Raw genomic sequence first — 20,576 nt, 5'->3', positions numbered from 1 at the left:
GGGGCAAATGCAGAGAGGGGCGAGCGGCAAGAGGGGCAATGATGATCTCATCGGCGAACAGAAGCTATCTCAGACAACTACTGTTTGTCGATGAGATCATCATGCTCTCCCCTTCCTTCATTACCCCTCGCCATCAAGCTGTTTCTAGCTCCTCCCTTCCTTCATCGCTCCTCGCCATCAAGCTGTTTCTAGCTCCCCCCTTACTTCATCGTCCCTCGCCCTTAACCGGTTTTACTGAGGTAACCTTCTCTCTATAGATCTTAGCTAGGGCCAGCGCCACCGAGCGTTAGGAGCGGCGCTATCCGAGAAATGTTGGGTTCTTCTCCCTTGACTATTAAAAGTTAAAAAAATTTATTAAAAATATTTTTTTTATTTTTAAATTTATTATGTGGAAATATTTCAATAGATTTCCACGTTACCCATAAAAGTACTATTGCTATTAAGGAAAAAAATATCTTTTATAAATTTTTTAACATTAATCAGATAGCGCCGCTCCTAATGCTTGACGGCGCTGGCCCTAGCGGCTGCCGCGCGCGCGGTAAAGAGAGGAAAGGAGGTGTATACCACAAGAATCGGCTGAAAAGATGAAATAATTCCGAGCACTGGTATATCTGATTATTATACCTACGTGTATATATATCACAGAAGAAATATGAACATTTATTGGCTTATCACATCGAATTATTGAGTTACTAATCTGCCATCTGAACATAATAGTAGTGCAATCCCTACAGTGTGTTTGGAGACCCTCTAATCAGAGTTACGACATGAAACAGTCACTTTTGATTGGTTCATTATTTTTTGGTGAACCAATCAACTCCTGTCAACTTCTGCCTATATTCAAATTTTAATATTTGTGTTATTTTTTATTTACACAATAAAATTAAAAAATAAACATTTTAAAGATATTAACAAAGATTTTTTACATTACATGTCTAAATAGTGCATATTAAAAAAATTTTTATGTTTAATATTTTTTTTATCAAATTATTTAAAAAATTCAAGTATAGGGAAAGTAAATAAAAAAAAAAAAAAAATAAAAATTTTTAAATATATTTTATATATTATTTAAAATTTATTTTAAAATATATTATGCATAGCCATAGACTTAAGCCTTGTGTCCACGATACTAGAACTCGGTCCGAGATCTCGGACTGAGGGAAAGTTACTAGAACTCGGATCATGTACACACTAAATTTGGATGCAAAACTCGAATAAGAAGCTCAAACGAAAAAATGCGTTGCGTCCCATTTTTCGGTACGAGTTATTGCGAGTTATTAGATTTTACTAGTTTCTTTTACTATCTGTCAAGACAAAATATAAGATATTTATAGTAATACGAGATACTGTGAACAATATAAATAATATTTTAGTAAGTAATTATAGAATTGAAAAAATAAGAGAAATATAATTCTTAAATAAAATAAATTAATAAAATTAATAATTAATAAGATTTACATAAGTAGTTATTATTAGTTTTAATGCAGATTAAATTAGACATTAAAAATATATTATAACCTATATATACATATTATTTTTCAAGAAAAGTATAATAATATATAAAATTGATTTTCAGAAAAAACTTCTTTTATAATAAAAAATGGATAATAAAGAAAATGTTAAAATTTTATTAATGTTATATCAACAACATTCTTGTTTATATGTTACAAAAAGTGTTGATTATCATAATCGTATGAAACAAGATCAAGCTTTACAGATAATCTGTAATCAGTACAAAGAATTAACAGGACAACCACTAACAACTGAAATTGCAAAAAAAAAATTAATAATTTAAGATCACAATATCTGGACCATCTAAATAAAATAAAACATTCGAAATCAAGCAGTGCATCACTTGATGATATCTATAAACCAACTTGGCAATATAACATAGATCAGAAAATCATCGTAAAGAATCGTAACTCGATTACAACGCTAACTATATTCAGCCAAGTATAAATATTATTGTTCGAGGACTCGGACCGAGATCTCGGATTGAGTTCTAGCATCGTGGACACAAGGCTTTAGGCTTGTTTCTACCAACTTTACCTAATCGGCAGTTTAACAAACCTTCAGTTAAACCTGAACCTGAGTTTAAACCAAAGGTAATGCTGATTGATTTTTACCACGACTACATCGAGAACGATTAATTAAACCTATACTATATGTCTCATAACTCTGAAATTACTTGAAGACAGAAGGCTGATTGGTCTAATATTAGAAACCCCAAAACTAGAGTATCCAGTCTGATATTGATTCTGATCCCTAATCGAAAATATAAAACTATTGATATAATTTACTTTAAATTGACTTTTATTATTGATTATTATTGAATTTTTAAATCACGTTGCTGGAAATGGCCCAGTATAAGTTATTTTGTGCATATAAAATAATATTTTAACCTTAATAATGAGTAATATAAGTAATAAACGAGTGTTAAATTTTTCAACAGCAGAAAAAAGTATTTTGATTGATTTAATTTTCAAATATAAAAATGTGATAGAAAACAAAAAGTCTGACATACTAACTTCAAAAGACAAAGAAAAATATTGGAAAATAATAGAAAATTTGTTTAATAGTATGTCCCCGACCAAATTTAGAACATTGGCTTAATTTACACCAATTGTTTAGTACACGTACCAAATACTAAATCTGCTTCTCTGATAAGTATAAATCGTTTAGTGTAAAATCTACACCAATCAAAGAAGCTGCTTTAGTACTTGGTACGCGTACTAAACAATCGGTGTAAACTAAGCCATTAGAGAGTTAAAAAAATTGCTGGGATAATTGAAGAAAAAAACCAGAAAATTTTTGCCGATGAAAAAATTTGGTTGCATAAATGTATGATATACAGGTAATATTTTTATCTTATACCTTTTGTGGAATATTACATATTATCTGCTATGAACATAATTTGAGTAATGCTAAATAGTTATATACAATCGATTCCAAGCTCTACAACATACATTGAACTATAGGTCTGTTCTTAATAGCTGAACTGGCTGTACTAGTTCAGAGTTTATCTTTTTCTCTCCACATTGGAAGGAGAAAGATAAACTCTGAACTAGTGCAGCCAGTTCAGCTATAAAGAACAGACCTTATATATGTATACTGAATATCGAATATGCGTAATTAATAATTTTATTATAAGCGTGAGACGTCTTCAGTTGTTTCACATACTGTTATCGTTGCCAGCGAGGGACACCATACATGCCATACGGTACGTATACGTTTCACTGCAATGAAAAACGCTTTGGTGTCACTAGTAAACGAAGTGAAAATTTCACGTAAATTCGACGCAGAGCATTGTCAAATTCATATAATAGTTTTCATTTTTCATGTTTCCGTTCCTAGGGAAAAATTACATGATCGATGCTTTGGAAAGCGCCGTGCTGCTCAAGATGCGGTCAGACAAAGAGAGCATTTGGATGGTTTTGTCTTTTTCTGTTATAAGCTCTCTTCACTGAACTCTATACATGTGTATACTCATGTATACTTTATACATATATATATATATATATATATATTAAAAATAAAAGTTTTTTATAAACCTGCGAAGAAAAAAGACAAAACAATGCTACTGCCTTTCTTTGTCTAACCGCTCGTTTACGCCACGCTTATATGGAAAGACGCTTTCTAGTTTGTATAGAGTTTAGTAGAATTATATTGGACAGTTTTGCATTTTTCCCACATGAGGTCTCCAAAATCATTTCGGACTCGTCCTGTCATTTCTGTGTACTTTTAAGAACAGTTTTAAGAGATTAAATTGCTGTATATTTTTGTAGTGTGTTTTTATTTTATACAAACTATATACGTCTGTGCCATGATTTCAATATGTTTTTTGATACATTGCTCAACATTTCATCAATTTTCCATTTTCTTGAATATTTTGTTCATTCTTTTTCAAAGTATGTTTATTCAATAAAAATTAAATATATCATTAAATTTATCAACTTGCGTGAGATTTTGTAAGATACTTTAGTCAAATGCAAAAACAAATATATCAACTGATATTAAGTGACAGTGTTAAAAAATAAGAAACAACTTTTTTAAAGTGTTTCTTAATCCTCTATAACCCATTTTTTGTGTTTAAAACAATGACAAAGATTGCTCTTGGAACAGAAATTAATAATTAATTTTTAATTTATAAATATTTTATTATAAAAAAAATAGTTTATAACTCTGAAGTCACAATGAATAATGGGGGACAACACTTGTATATGTGTATCTTACGTAGAACGTGTCCTTACTCAGTATGGAAGTTCATAAAATAATTTGCGTTTAAATAGAGAATAGAAGAGTAAGATTCTTCAGAGCGTTCAGAAAGAATGTCTTGCCATAAGAGAGTTGAAGAATTTTTTTTATAAGATGGTTTTCTAAGAAATTGTTTGTTTTGACATAGTATTTATTTTATATTATACTTCCTTCCATTAATAAAGAATGATTAGCAGAGATTTTTAATGCCGCTATCAATAATATTTATATAGTGTCAAGGGAATAATATTATTTATTATTTGAATAAGGTTATTTTTTATTTGAATCAGAATTTGCAAAAAAATTATCTGATTTGTAACTAATATTTCTCCTCTTAGTTGCTCTTGACTTCTTATAAAATACTTGTGATTACATATTTAGGCCTGAAATATAGAACAAAAAAAGAGAAAGGAAAACATACTGAATGAAATATACTCAATATTTTATTATTATAATCTAATGTAACAAGAAAGCCACATAGCTATGTTATATAAAAATAGTACTAAAATTATTACCAATGTAAAAATATATGAAAAATTCATATATTTGTCCTCATCTTTGTTATACAATGTTGTTTTTGCTTATTGAAACAATGAAAAAAAAAACAACATTATTGACACATGAAGTAAGCACCAAAGATGTAAGCCAGATAGATGGTAATGCTGAATATTAAATTAAAAAATTCAATCCGCTTATAATATAATTGTAACAGTATACAATAATGATTAATTTTAATTGTAATTAAATGCTGCTATTATGTTGTCATATTTCCAGACAAACTTTATTGGATTAGTTGTATGGTATAATACTTTCAATTTGTTGAAAATATCATTTTGACAGCATTTAATGATTACCGTAATATGTTGACAAAATTAATATCCAATGCGAACCTTTAGGTAAATATGCTACAATTTTAATATTAAAAATGCTGTAATTATGTATGCAAGATGTTACTCAATGTCTATTTGGGAAAATAGAAACTAATAATTTCTGTAAATAGACTGTCTTGTGACAATAAAATAGTAAAATGCAACAGTAAACAGTGGTAAAAAGTGAAATAAGACTTAAAAATATAAATACATAGATATGTGACTTCAGAGTTACATGATGTTATAGAGGGTTAAAGGTTATAAACTAATAGTATTTCGTTAACTATACAGTATTCCATTGCATTCACACAAATGATCTGATAAACAAGTATGCGATAAAAAACTTTACGTTTATTAATTTTTTGTTAATTTTTATAAATGCATCCGATAATAATTTATATTTATATTCGTTCGAGAACGAACAAGATGACACAATCATGATATAAACATTATTACATACACACACACACACACACACACACACGCGCGCGCGCGCGCGCGCGCGCGCGCACATGCAAACACACACAAAATCTAGCGCTTCTAAACTTGTCAAGAAAAACTTTTATACAAAAAGATTTCTTTAATATATTAAAATTTGGATAAGATGGATAATTTGGACACTTATAATATCGATCTCATTGAAAATTTTAATGGAAGTAATTATTTGACTGTTTTTCATTCATATAAGATTTTAACAGTTAATATTGTTGCTCTATATTTTGTAGAGTAAAATAGAGTTAAAATAATGTTTTTTAGTAATAAAATAATTAAATTACAAGTAATGTCTTATAAGGTTAGGAAATGTTACATGGATAAAATATAAATATATGCTAATATAAATATATGTCGTGACAGACATAGTGTACAAAATTTAAAACTTATAGTATAATTATAATCATTAGTAATATTGTAATTTATAGATTCCATTTTGCACAAATAACAATTTTTTTTAAAGTTTTTAATATACTTTTTTGAATTTTGGAATTCCTTAAAGGATTCCGCATCTTATCAATAACCGTGTTTTGTCAAATTGTCAGAATTTTTGATATGGTATAGTTTTTGTTTTCGATCAAAAAACTCAATGGATACAAAATCTTAATATGGATAGTTTTTGGGATAGACATTTAAAAGTCTTTCTCATAAGATGTAAATGTTTTTATGTTTGTACGTGTATGTTACTTTTATTTTTTAATAAAAATTGATGTGCGCTTACAACAGACTGCTCTACTCCAGGAGCAGTAACTTCATTTAAATATATATAGTTTATTAATGAAAGGCGGCTAGCGGCCAAGCGCTGAGAATATCAGTGTCGTAGCATTAGCGCTCTTGAAGTGGCGCAGCCTGCCATAAGCATGCAATAATTTTTATTAAAAAATAAAAATAACATACATGCACAAATATAAAGACATTTACATCTTGTAAAAAAGACTTTGATATGTTATTTACATCTTATAAAAAAAACCACAAACACACCCATAACATACACAAACAAATAAACACATACACCAGTCAGACAAAGTTACATAATTTGGATTGCGTTATGCCGGCGGTATCTTAACTCTTCAACAGCTAACTGATTGCATAATTTATTATCAAACACCAATGTCATGTACCATTTTGAAATCGACTTAACAACGGCTTTAACATTCTGTAACGAAAAATAGGGAGTTCTATTTAAAAAAGTTTATATGATCTTGATCTGATCTTCAGGGCGATCGCCAAGGTCAAAATGACAACTGCTAAATTAATATAAAAAATTCGAATTAATTGTGGGCTCTTTTGTTAATTAATATTAAAAATGCAATAAACAAGCAAATAGAGAGAGAGAGAGAGAGAGGGAGAGGGGGGAGGGAGAGGGAGGGGGAGGGGGAGAGGGAGGGAGAGAGAGGGGAAGGGGGGAGAAGGAGAGAGAGAGAGGGAGAGGAGAGAGAGGGAGAGGAGGGGGAGAGAGAGAGAGAGAGAGAGAGAGAGAGAGAGAGAGAGAGAGAGAGAGAGAGAGAGAGAGAGAGAGAGAGAGAGAGAGAGAGAGAGAGAGAGAGAGAGAGAGAGAGAGAGAGAGAGAGAGAGAGAGAGAGAGAGAGAGAGAGAGAGAGAGAGAGAGAGAGAGAGAGAGAGAGAGAGAGAGAGAGAGAGAGAGAGAGAGAGAGAGAGAGAGAGAGAGAGAGAGAGAGAGAGAGAGAGAGAGAGAGAGAGAGAGAGCGCGCGCGCGCTGTTTTTTAAGTATTCGAAATCTTTAATCAAAGTACAGTACAGACAGTTTTGGAGTATTGGTTTTGGCCATCCTCAGTGTACAAAAAATCAAAGTTTATTTTATATAATTATTTTCCAGTACTCAGGATGTTTCCCACTTTTTAACAAAAATCTCCTCTACCTAACTTCTTCGTTCCTTTCTTTTACTTTGACTTTTATATTTGTTATTTGTAATTTATTTATTTTCCTTTTTCTAACATCATGTAGGATATGCTTCTTGAAAGATTTGAGTTTAGGTACGTTTTATTATATTTTATACTTGACACATATTCATATAGACTTAGGAGTTTATTTATTTATTTATTCTGTAATTTTTAACGATGTCGTTATGTATAATTACGCAGCTATTACACGATACAAAAAATTCGCAGTGATAACGACAGCGTTAAAAGTTACAGAATAGAGAATTTAGTTTAGACTCTATTTAAATTATTGTTTTACAGCTGATGGATTTCTTTAAAATAACATAATACTATCCATTAGCATGAACCGCTCAATACTTGTTTTGTGCGTTGATTTTTTAATTTTATTATGTTGACATTGATCTATAATTCTTAACTCTTTTATAACGATATATCTCATATTTACAGTTTTTCTTTTAATTGACTAATCAATATGACAACTTTGGTTTCACCGCAGTTTCATAAAAAACAAGATGCATTTAGATTCAATCAAGCTTTATACTTTATATTTAAGTAATTTGTGTGTGCGATTAATTGTATAATTGCCAATTAAGTAGACTTTGATTTTTTGTACACTGAAGATGGCCAAAACCAATGCAACAAAACTGTATTTCGTACTGTACTTTGATTAAAGATTTCGAGCACTTAAAACACAGCTCTAACTCTATTTGCTTGTTTATTGCGTTTTTAATATTGCTAAATAAAATACATCATATCTTTATTTTATTATGAGGATTTTCATCATTCCTATGATATCAAGATAGGAATAGCACTCCCACAAAAAACTCCCAAGCAATTTTTGCAGGTTGAAAATAATTTTATTGTAATTTACGGTATCGATATACATAGTATAATTTTTTTCCCAAAGCAAAATAATGCGTCTTTTCCGAGAAATTCAATAAGTATGTTTACATGAGACACTCTGTATATAGGGTGTTCAAAAAGTCTCAAAATAGTCTTAATATTTCAGAAACAGAACATTTTACAAAAAATGTAGACAAAAATTGTAGTGTTAAAAAAATCTAATCTAATGTCCTGAACAATTTGACCTTACGTGGCGTTGCCAAGGTTATACCCAATAAACATTAGGACATTCTATGTACGTCCTATGTATATACATATATGTATATTGTATATTTTATGTATATACAGAGAATGTGAAAAGTATATAAACCGCATATCCTATGTATCTGAAATAATTACCACATGTATGTACATAGGATGTCCATAGTACATACATAGATATATTCCAAAGATATGCAGTGTACATTCGTGGTATATACATGGGGTATATTTCGAGGATGTGCAGTGCACGTTCGCAATATGTACATAGGATATATTCTGAGGATGTGCAATACACATTCGTGGCATGTACATGAGGTACATTCTATGTATGTACATAGTAAATACAGTACGTTTTTTTCACATTATGGATATTCCATGTATATACATAGGATATCGAATGTTTACTGGGTAATAAACAATTTTCATTTTTGATATTTATCTACCCAATTTTTGAACAATCAGTTTATCTAAATTCCTTGTGTTGGAATTCAGATATTAAACTGATAGAAAAAGTTATTACATCTTCAATATTATTACCCGCCTTGTGCAAGTTTTTATAATCTCATGATTAAAACTTAAATACGAGATAGATAGCGCATAATGCGTCACATAGCGGCAAGCAAACGAACTAATGACTGATTCTATGGCCGGTATTCATAGTCCGTTCTTATATTCAAGATTGTCTTAAGCACAAACTTATATTCGCTCTCTTCGTCAGACACAATCTATGTGTGACGAAGAGAGCAAATATAAGTCCGTGCTTAAGACAATCTTGAATATAAGAACGGACTATGAATACCGGCCATAGAATCAGTCATTAGTTCGTTTGCTTGCCGCTATGTGACGCATTATGCGCTATCTATCTCGTATTTAAGTTTTGATTTTGAATATAAGAACGGACTATGAATATCGCCCTATGTATATCCATACGATATCCTATGTATATCCATAAATGTACCTACATCAGCGTATATCGTATGTATGTACGTTGCATGTATATACATGGAATGTACACGAGATATATTCTATGTATATACAGGCAGCGATCTTGTTCGAATATACATTCTATGTATATCTATAAGATATCTTGTGTATATCCACAAATGTATCTACCTCAGCGTATATCGTATGTATGTACATAGTATATACAGTACATTTTGTTTCACATTATGGATATTTCATGTATATACATAGGATATCGAATGTTTACTCTGTAGTTAGAATTATTGTACTGTACTCAATTATATTTAGTTATTATTCTATTTAACAATCAGTATAGATAGCATAATTTTTTTTCACAGCTTTAATGCTATCGCAATATTTTTATAGCGAAGTTTATATATTATTATAATTAAAAAATATTTTGTATTTCAAAGAAGTATTTTGTATTTCAAATAAGATTTGGAAGTATTTTGTATTTTGTATTTTTGTAAAAACTAAAAGTATTTTGTATTTTGTAATTCAAATACTAAGATTGACAGTATTTTGTATTTTGTATTTTAAATATTTTAATGATGTATTTTGCCCAGCCCTGTATATAATATACCATTTACACGTTTTTTAAAAATCGGATTTATAAATCTACATCTCTTTGTGAATACACGTAGCGTAACAGTGCTATAACACCCGCATAAAGTGGTGTTTGTACGCCATTTTCCGTTAGTAGTTATAACTGTGGATGTTATTAAATCGGATTAGAAGCGCCGTATAAACGTAGTCATACACTAATTAATAAAAGAGAATATTTGGGAGAATAAAAAATGAATAATCGTAGTCCTTGAAAGGGCAAGTCCTCGCAAAAGAATTACTGTGTAATTACTGAGAAGTCGTTACACTTTTTCATAATAAATAATAAAATTTTTTAATCGACGACTGGAAATAAAAAATAATGTATCTTAAAAGACTCGAAAATAGCTTTCAAAAATACGGAACATGGATCTTACGATCCATCCCCCTATCTTCTATAGTTTTGAAGACTGTGAGTTTTATTTTAATAATATAGTTCTATTACTATTCACGAATGGCCCAAAATAGGCAATGTCCTATATGATAAAAAATCTCTCGTAGAAATCTATGATATCAGAAACGTTATTATCGATTTTGACCATTATATAAAAATATACATAATTTTGTTATTTATCGTAGTGTATTCTTTTATTTTAATTTCTAAGCAAATTTCAAGTGGTTTTAAACTTTTGACTGGTAGTGTATGTTTTGTAATAAATGTCACAATTTATTCTTTTTCAGTGAATTTCTGCATAGTACCACAAGCAAGTCAGGAAGATCGACTTCACTCGTTCAAAAGCTATTCTGATGTAGCGATGTTTCATTATACTGTTCCAAAAGAAGTAGAACAAGCTACATGGCAATTTGCTGCATTCATGGATAATCCTATATGCCAACCACGGAAAGTTTATATGTAAAAATAATTATTTTTTATATTTTCTTATTCTATAAAACTACATTACTATATATAATTTCATATATTATAATACTATACTATTCTATTACAAAACTATATTATTTAAATATAATATAATACTTTTCAAACATAAAAGTGACTTTTAAGTTTTAAAAGTGTGACACCACTTAGAACGAAATTACAGTGATAATCAAATGTTTGTCTTCAAATAAAGTAACTTTGATTTAATATATTCTTTTTTTAATAGTCATTAAATTCTAAGATAATTATATAATTTTGAAAGAGAAAGAAAATGATATTAGATTTCTTATAAAAAAGAAAGATGGATAAAAAATAGCGATTTCTGCCTCTGGAGTTTCTTCAAAATCTACATTCTTTTATGTTTTGACATTTGCTAAATTCTTTTCTAAAGGTTAAAATTGTCTAAATCCCGAAGAAAATTTTTAAATTCATCACTTTATGGAATGTAATCTTATGTTTCTATACTCCGTCCAGCGAAAGAATATACCCGGCTCGGACGAAAACTCGTCCGTTTCGCGCAGGTTTCCCCTCACGGAACGCTTAGAGAGCCCCCTCACTCCACATGACTGTACTGCTCGTGCAGCTTGTCAATGCTAACGCTCTCCCCACTTTGGCCGCTATGCTTCTCCTATGCGCAGAAAGAAGTATATTCTCTCGCTGGACAGTGTATATATATTCTATACTCCGTCCAGCGAGAGAATAGGTTCGATCTGCGCATAGGAGAAGTATAGCGGGCAAAGTAAAGAGAGCGTTGGCATTGACAAGCTGCACGAGCAGTACAGCGCTGTGGAGTTTGGGGGGGGGGGCTTTTTAAGCGTCCCGTGAGGGAACTACTACCAACTGCTATCAACACTGATAAGTTGAAAGAGAATATTCAATAATGCATTCAGAGTATTTCTCCAGTTATGTTGGAAAGTGTATTTAACAGTTATCAAAAACTTTTGAGTTTCTGTGTCGCTTCTGTTCATTTGTTGTAAAATTGCAAATCTCTCTTTTATTCTTTTTGTCATAAAGCAGCATCTGTAAATTACATTTAATAATGAGTAATCCTAACGTAATCCTAATGCAAAACATCGTATTCTATATACGTAAGATCACAATCTGCAAAGAATAATGAATTTGAGGATTTTTTTCCGGGGTTTAGACAATTTTAACTTTCAGAAATGAGCAGCCGGATAAACTTTCGAAAAGCTATTATCTCCGATTTGGCTGATTTTCAACCTAAATACTTATTTTATCTAGTAAATAATATTCCCAAATAGATTTTTGGCGCAAATGCCTCTTTCCCCCCAGCCCCCCTTAAAGGTAAAGCTGTTTTTGTTAATTATTTCAGAAAGTATTCATTGTACAAAAAAAGTTATCAAACAAAAAATGAAGCTCATAAAAAGCTCTATAAATAAGGTCCTATACATATTTTACCTAACTTCAATATTTTAGTCGTTATTATCAGAAATCTGGAGGCAGTGTGTTTTGCCCCCCTGCGGGGGGCTTTACTATCAACAAACTATACACATAGGGTTTGGATTGAATCTCGCTTTGCGTAGAAATTCGTAAACCCATGTGGAACCTCGCTTGGCGTAGAAAATGTATGCGTGGAGGCAGTGTGTCCGCCTCTCCTACGGGGACTTTTACAAGTGTTTTGATAATAACGACTAAAATATTGAAGTTAGGTAAAATATGTATAGAACCTTATTTGTAGAGCTTTTAATGAGCTTAATTTTTTGTTTGACAACTTTTTCCATACAATAAATACTTTCTGAAATAATTAACAAAAATAGTTTTACCTTTGAGGCGGGCTGGGAGGTGGAGGGGGCATTTGCGCCAAAAATCCATTTGGGAATATTATTTACTAGATAAAATAAGTATTTAGGCTAAATATCAGCCAAATCGGAGGTGATAGCTTTTCGGAAGTCCATCCGTTTAGCCGATATCAAAACACAAGAGAATGTAAATTTTAAAAGAGCCGCTCCGGGGACATAAATCGCTACTTTTTACCAATGTTTCTTTATAAAAAAAAAATTTAGAATCAAAATTACTTTAAAAATTATTTTTTTACATAATGAAAAAAATAATTTTTTTGTCATTCTGTCATTTTGTCCTTCTATAAAATAATATAAACATAAACATTTTTTTATGGTGTTATTTCCCAGTAAACACAGAACATTGCAGCAACATTGCGGCAACGTTGCAACATTGGAGCAACGTTACAGCAATATTGCAATATTGTTGCAATGTTTTGTGTTTGCTGGGTTGATTATTTATATACATAAAACTAATAATACAAAATCAGTTAATCGATGATATTACTTGTACACAATTTTGCATTTTTTTTTGCAGTGATATGTTTTTTTTATAGATCGATTTTTGTTATTCTATTTATCCTTAACACTAAAAAGTATTAGGTATATACAAGAATTTTAGTCTTTTTTTTCTTCTCCGCTCTAGAAAACATCAAAATATATTCCCGCTCTTTTGTTTTAAAGTTTTGACATTACCCCACACAGATTTCTATATAATACTAGACTGCTAACATGCTACAATTTCTTACTTTTTTAAACTATACCCAGTAAACATTCGATATCCTATGTATATACATGAAATATCAATAATGTGAAAAAAATGTACTGTATATACTATGTACATACATATGATATACGCTGATGTAGATACATTTGTGGATATACATAGGATGTATAAGATATCTTATAGATATACATAGAATGTATGTATATTCGAACGAGATCGCTGCCTGTGTATACATAGAATATACCTTGTGTACATTCCATGTGTATATAATACATGTAACGTACATACATACGTTATACGCTGATGTAGGTACATTTATGGACTTACATAGAATCAGTCATTAGTTCGTTCGCTTGCCGCTATATGACGCATTATGCGCTATCTATCTCGTATTTAAGTTTTAATCATGAAAACTATATAAAACTTGCAAAAGGCGGGTAATAATATTGAAGTCTTCAATTTGAAGATGTAATAACTTTTTTTATTAGTTTAATATTTGAATTCCAACACAGGGAATTTAGATAAACTGATTGTTCAAAAATTGGGTAGATAAGTATCCAAATAAATGAAAATTGTTTATTATTAAGAAACGTACTGTATACTATGTACATACATAGAATGTACCTCACGTACATGCCACGAATGTGTATTGCACATCCTCGGAATATATCCTATGTACATACTGCGAACGTGCACTGCATATCCTCGGAATACACCCCATGTATATACCACGAATGTACACTGCATATCTTTAGAATATACCTATGTATGTACTATGGACATCCTATGTACATACATGTGGTAATTATTTCACATACATAGGATATGCGCTTTATATACTTTTCACATTTTTTGTATATACATAGAATATACAATATATATATAATATATGTATATACATAGGACGTACATAGAATGTCCTAATGTTTATTGGGTAGTTCGAAGTTTCCCGGGCAAGTTTCTGGCAAACGTTCTCATAATCTGGGAAAGTTCGTCTTTTTCCACGTTAGTAACAGTTTTGACGAGTGAGTCTCAGTTGTGTATAGAATAAATTAAACACAGTAGGTTAAATGAATTGGACATAGGCAGTGCTGCAAGATCGAGCATTCTGCAACATGTTCCCACCATGCGGGCACTACACAAGCGGGAACCGCACGTCACGCGTCCGTGTGCGCACGTGTCTGTATGCGTAGCATACTATATTTTGTGTCACTTCCCCAGCCTGCGACAAATGCTACGTACGATAAATGCTAAGAAGCCAAGCGTTTTTAATCGAGTCAGGTGAGTCGCTTGAATATTAGAGATTCCGTGTTCGAGACCTGCATCTTGCAACTTTTTTTGCACATCAGTTTCTAACAGTAATCAATTAAATTATTAAATAACGTTTTCGACAAAAAAGTATTATTTTATATTTATTAATAATCTTGACATATGTTAAACTTGCATTTTGTTGCAAAATTGTGAAATTATTTTTTATTTTTCTATTGACAAGTCATAGCAAATCAATATTTTTTTTTACAGTTATTAATTCAACATATACAAATATTTTTATTAATTTTTTTTTTTTTTTTTTTATTGACTCCAAGCGAATTTACAATCTGTCTTTGTATGACATTAAGTAAATTTTTTATTTTATTGTTTAATAACGTGTAGGAGTATTCCCTGCGAAATACATTCCTTCATATACACAATTATTTTAACTCCAGATTTTGCTAATTTTCTATCTACTTAGTTGTGTTTATTTGTTGAATCTAAGGCTTATGCCTCTTAAGTCTTCGTTTGTCCTCAGTTTCAGTTAGCAGCTTATTCGCAAGTTGGTTTGGATGTGCGTTCAATCTTAAGGCGTATTTTGAGGCGTAATTTACTATTACTTTTTTAACAGTTTCTATATTCAGATCACGCCTGATAATTTCGTTTGATACGAACCACGGGGCTACTATTATTCTACTATTATTCTTAGAGTTTTAGATTGGAACCTCTCCAATATTTCTGTTTGAATTTGAGGCAGAGCCCCATAATTGAATGCCGTATGTCCATATAGGCATGATAATTGTTTTGTACAGGAGTACTTTGTTATACATTGAGAGTTTTGACTTCCGGGCAAGTAACCAGTATATGTTTCTGAGCTTGCTGCCCAACTGCTTCCTTTTTTGCCATATATGTGTCTTCCATGTAAGTCTTCGGTCTAGGTGAATTCCTAAGTATTTCGCTGAATCTGCTTGAGGTATCTCGGTATTATTTAACTTTATCGACGGACATGAGTCTTTGTTCAGTGTAAATGTAACATGCACCGATTTATTTTCATTAGCCTTAATTCGTCATGTTTTGAGCCAGATTTGTATTTTAGAGATATTTTCCTGAAGAATCCTCGACGCTTCCTTAGGATTACTATGTGATGCTAAGATAGTTGTGTTGTCCGCAAATGTTCCCGTTAGAGTTTGTTCCGTAGTTGGTAAGTCGGCGGTGAAGATCAGGTATAACAAGGGTCCGAGAACACTACCTTGTGAGACTTCAGATCTAATAGGTTGTATTTCCGAGTGTTCATCTTAAAGTTTTATTGTAAAATATCTATCTGTTAGATATGATTTAAGTAAAAGGTAATAGTGTGGTAGTTGTTTTTTGATTTTGTAAAGTAATCCTGGGTGCCAGACTTTATCAAAAGCTTGGGTAATGTCCAGGAACACCGCTGAACAATACTCTTTATTCTCCAGGACATTATTAATTTTTCTAACGACTCTATGCACCTGTTCAGTTGTTGCGTGGTGTTCTCTAAACCCGAATTGATGTTCAGGGATGATTTTTTTACTTATTAGTACAGGTTTAATTCTAATTAGCATGAGTTTTTCAAAGACCTTTGATAACACTGCAAGTAAACTTATTGATCTATACGAGGTTGGTTCTTCAGATTTTTTTCCTGGTTTTAGTATAAGTATGATCTGAGCTACCTTCCATAGCGCCGGGAAGTGGTTTAGCCTTATAATAGCATTATAGATAATGGTTATCAGTCTTACTGCTTTCTGTGGTAGTTCTTTTAAGATTTTGCCTGTAATCAGGTCGAACCCTAGCGCTTTACTATTTTTTAAATTACGTATTATATTTTGCATTTTTCCTACTTTTATCTTTTAAATGAGGGAGTCCATTTGTGTCGGTGACTCGAGATAACTCATTATTTCCCTATTTTCTTCTTCTGATATTTCTTGAGAATAAGGTTCAAATACTTTTTTAAAATGTTCGGAGAATAGCTTGATTTTTTCTACGTTGGTTCTTGCCCATTTTCCGTTATCTTGTCTTAACGGTGGAATTAGTTGTTTATTGTTCTTTTTTAGCTTCTTTGTGACTTTCCATAATGAGTAGTCCGTCGCTTCTGTGGGAGTAAATCCCGCGAGAAACTCTTCAATCGCTTTATTTTGTACCTTATTTATCAGTTTCTTAAGTTGTTTTCCAGCTTTGCTTTATCCTGCGGTGATCTTAAATTTTGCCATACTTTACGCAGTTTTCTTTTCTCTGCAATTTTGAGTTTAATATTTAGTGAGCAATGTGTTGTGTTCCTGGAGTTGTACACAAAGGGAGTTGATTCCCAAGCTGCTTTTTGTATTTTAGTGTTAAGATTATTTATTGCCATTTCTAAGTCTTCTTTAGTTTTAAGCGATATCTTGCAAGATATTTGTTCACCTAAAAGGTCTCTGAATAATCTCCAGTTTGTTTTTGCGTTAAATAAAGTTGGAGGTTGTTCTATATTTACTATACCTGTACTAACTGTAATTATTATTGGAAAGTGATCTGATGTTAGATCATAGCATGATTCTGCTTGGAAATAATTCGTAACTATACCTTTCACAATGCAGAAGTCTATAACATCCGGCGTTTTTCTACGATCAGCAGGCCAGTAAATAGGTTTGCTTGTAGTAACCGAGTGTAAATTGTTTTGTAACATTGATAGGTATAATTGTTTTCCTTTTGGGTTAGGTACCGAAGATCTAGACCCCCACCAAGGATGTTTCGCGTTATAGTCACCACCAGCGATAAACCTGTGACCTAGAGTTTTAAAATAACTGGTATAATATTCTTGTTTAATTGCGTGTTTCGGCGGACAGTATATAGCTGCTAATGTGATGGGTCCTATCTAGTCTTCTATTGTAACACTTGTTGATTGCAGATAGTCCTGGGAGTAGTTTACGTTTTCGTGATGCTTTATCACTGATTTAATAATTAAGGCAGCACCACCATGTGCTGTGCTGTCCGGATGTTGTGTGTCATAAGTTGTGTAGTTTGGAATTTTAAAGTGACTTTTTTTCGTGAAGTGCGTTTCTGAGATGAGCATAACGTCTATATTGTGTTCAGACAAGAAGTATTTAAGTTCTTTACTCCTTTGGGCAAGCTTGTTAGCGTTCCAGACTCCGATTTTTAGTGTGCCAGTTATTATTTCATTTTTATGATCAGGGCAGTCATTAGATTTAGCATTGTATCTATTTTTCCCATTAGGAGCATCATCATTTTTTTCAATTTATTTTGTTGTCCGGAAGTGGTTTGTATTGCTATTGATTGGTCATAATTATTGTTAATATCGTTGTTTTCTGAACTTGATTGATGTGTAAAAATATTTTTCTTTAGTGTTTGAGCATAGCTTATATTTGATTGTGTTAATCTTGCAACGTTTCTGCTTTGGTTGTCGGTCCTTAGGTCTGATCTTACATTTGGTTCTATTTCTACTTTTTCCCTTAATTTAGGAAATAGTTTTTGCTGCAGTTGCTTACGGATCTCACAACCTTTGTAACTTGCGGAATGGTTTCCTCCGCAGTTACAGCACTTCACTTCGTTAAACATCTGTTTTTTAGGACAGTCACTGGTCAGGTGTTTTTCTGCACATTTAACACATTTTGGGCCTCTGAAGCAGTAATTTTTTGTATGCCCGTATGCTTGGCATCTTGTGCATTGTGTAATATCTCTTTTTTTATATGGTTGTTCAAAGGTAATTATAGTATTTAATAGATTTTTTATCTCGTAAATATCTTTGTTATTATTTTTTTGTTGCAATTCAATGAAGAATAGTGATAACAATTTCTTGATTCTATTTTCTTGAATATTTGTTATCTTTATAACTGTATGATTGTAGCTTTCGATTTCTGTTTTGAATTCTTTTATGTCCGTTGACGGGTGCATATTTCTTAATACTACTTTGAACTTTTTGTCATTTTTGCATTGATAAGTGAAACCTTGACTTCCCTTTTGTTTGAGCGCTTCTATTATGGGATAATACTTTAATGATGTAAGTGGTCGTATCTTGACCTGATTGTTTTTCAATAACTTTAGTTCGTATTGATCTTTTGCTATTTCGTCAAGCACTATCTTTAGTGGCATGATGTTTTCTACTCCATCTATAAAGATAGGAGGGGATTTGATCTGTTGGGTTTTCGCCGATGTGTTATCGTTCTTAGCGTCTGTCTCTTGAGCTTCCTCGACATTCAGCTTTTCGTAGATGTTGCTTGTGCTTATTGATTTATTTAGCCAATAGTCTTTAATCTGGGTCTGTTTTTTTCTAGTAGGTGTATCTGGACTATTTCTTGACTTTTTTTTGTTTTGTGCCTTTTGCCATCCTAGTATTCGTGATGATGTATCTTGTTTTTGATATTCTTGATTGGATTGGTCCTCTATAGTTAAGATCTGTTATGTAATACATAAAGCCCGCTCTATGGCGGCGCTCTTCGGTCTTTTCCGAGTGAAGTGCGCCTGCGCGGCTCCTGCCGCCTGTCCGCAGAACACAGATCCAGTGGTGGCCGGTGTATAGGTTATGTTAGAGTTATTAGGCAGACAAAATCGTCAGGTATAAAGTGTAAGGCCCTTCCTTTATTCGGAGGAGAGCCTTTAGTTAGCTAGGCCGTAATCTATAAATAAAGCGGCCCTCCTAAGGGCCAGATTTAGGCAAAAACGATTCTAAGCTATAGAACGCTAAACAGTCATACAACCTTCTACTCACCCGCAAACCGGAAAGATTTTAATAAATATAAAATATTTTTTAGCAAAAAAAATTATTTAATTATTTATTTGATTTGTATTAGATTGTGCGTTAGAAAGAAATACGGGAAAAAGAAAAAAAAAGTTGCAAGATGCAGGTCTCGAACACGGAATTTCTAATATTCAAGCAACTCGCCTTACTCGATTAAAAACACTTGGTTTTTAGCATTTATATTTAATTATTTACTTGTGCGTTAGAAAGAAATGCGGGAAAAAGAAAAAACAAGTTGCAAGATGCAGGTCTCGAACACGGAATCTCTAATATTCAAGCGACTCGCCTTACTCGATTAAAAACGCTTGGCTTCTTAGCATTTATCGTACGTAGCATTTGTCGCAGGCTGGGGAAATGACACAAAATATAGTATGCTACGCATATAGACGCGTGCGCACACAGACGCGTGCGGTTCTTGCTTGTGTAGTGCCCGCATGGGTGGGAGCCGTTTCCCTCATGTTGCTCTGTTGCAGGATGCTCGATCTTGCAGCACTGGACACAGGTCCAATCGGACACAGTAAAAAACGGATGGTGGTTGCAATCGGACACAAGCTTCGTGATTGTTTTTCTAACATTAAAACGTTACTTCTATTAACTTCACCGAATAAACTATATAATTATAGACTTTGTTTCGCATCGAAAGCATGATGGAGGTAGACCCCAATAAACATTAGAACATTCTATGTACGTCCTATGTATATACATATATGTATATTGTATACTCTATGTATATACAGAGAATGTGAAAAGTATATAAAGCGCATATCCTATATATGTGAAATAATTACCACATGTATGTACATAGGATGTCCATAGTACATATATAGATATATTCCAAAGATATGCAGTGTACATTCGTTGTATATATATGGGGTATATTCCGAGAATGTGCAGTTTGCAGTGCACGTTTGCAGTATGTACATAGAATATATTCCGAGGATGTGCAATACACATTCGTGGCATGTACATGAGGTACATTCTAT

The 20,576-nt window shown here is 32.0% G+C and overlaps 1 protein-coding gene across 4 annotated transcripts in view; it reads left to right on the top strand.

Annotated features, from left to right (window-relative positions):
- The first annotated feature begins 3,101 nt into the window (after positions 1 to 3,101).
- Positions 3,102 to 20,576, top strand: part of LOC105680063 (transmembrane protein 8B-like) — a 230,855-nt gene continuing 213,380 nt past the window's right edge. For 2 of the 4 annotated variants that reach the window (XM_067352078.1, XM_067352079.1), the window contains exons 1-2: positions 3,573 to 3,908; positions 10,868 to 11,039. In XM_067352078.1, the coding sequence (XP_067208179.1) occupies positions 3,824 to 3,908; positions 10,868 to 11,039 (257 nt within the window). In that variant the 5' untranslated portion in view covers positions 3,573 to 3,823. Of the gene's footprint in view, positions 3,221 to 3,572; positions 3,909 to 10,867; positions 11,040 to 20,576 lie in introns of those variants that run through there. The other 2 variants (XM_067352077.1, XM_067352076.1) reach the window with 2 other exon arrangements.

The sequence above is a fragment of the Linepithema humile genome, chromosome 3, assembly GCF_040581485.1.
Source record: "Linepithema humile isolate Giens D197 chromosome 3, Lhum_UNIL_v1.0, whole genome shotgun sequence".
Taxonomy (NCBI): Eukaryota; Metazoa; Arthropoda; class Insecta; order Hymenoptera; family Formicidae; genus Linepithema; species Linepithema humile.
This window is presented reverse-complemented; position numbering and strand designations above follow the sequence as displayed.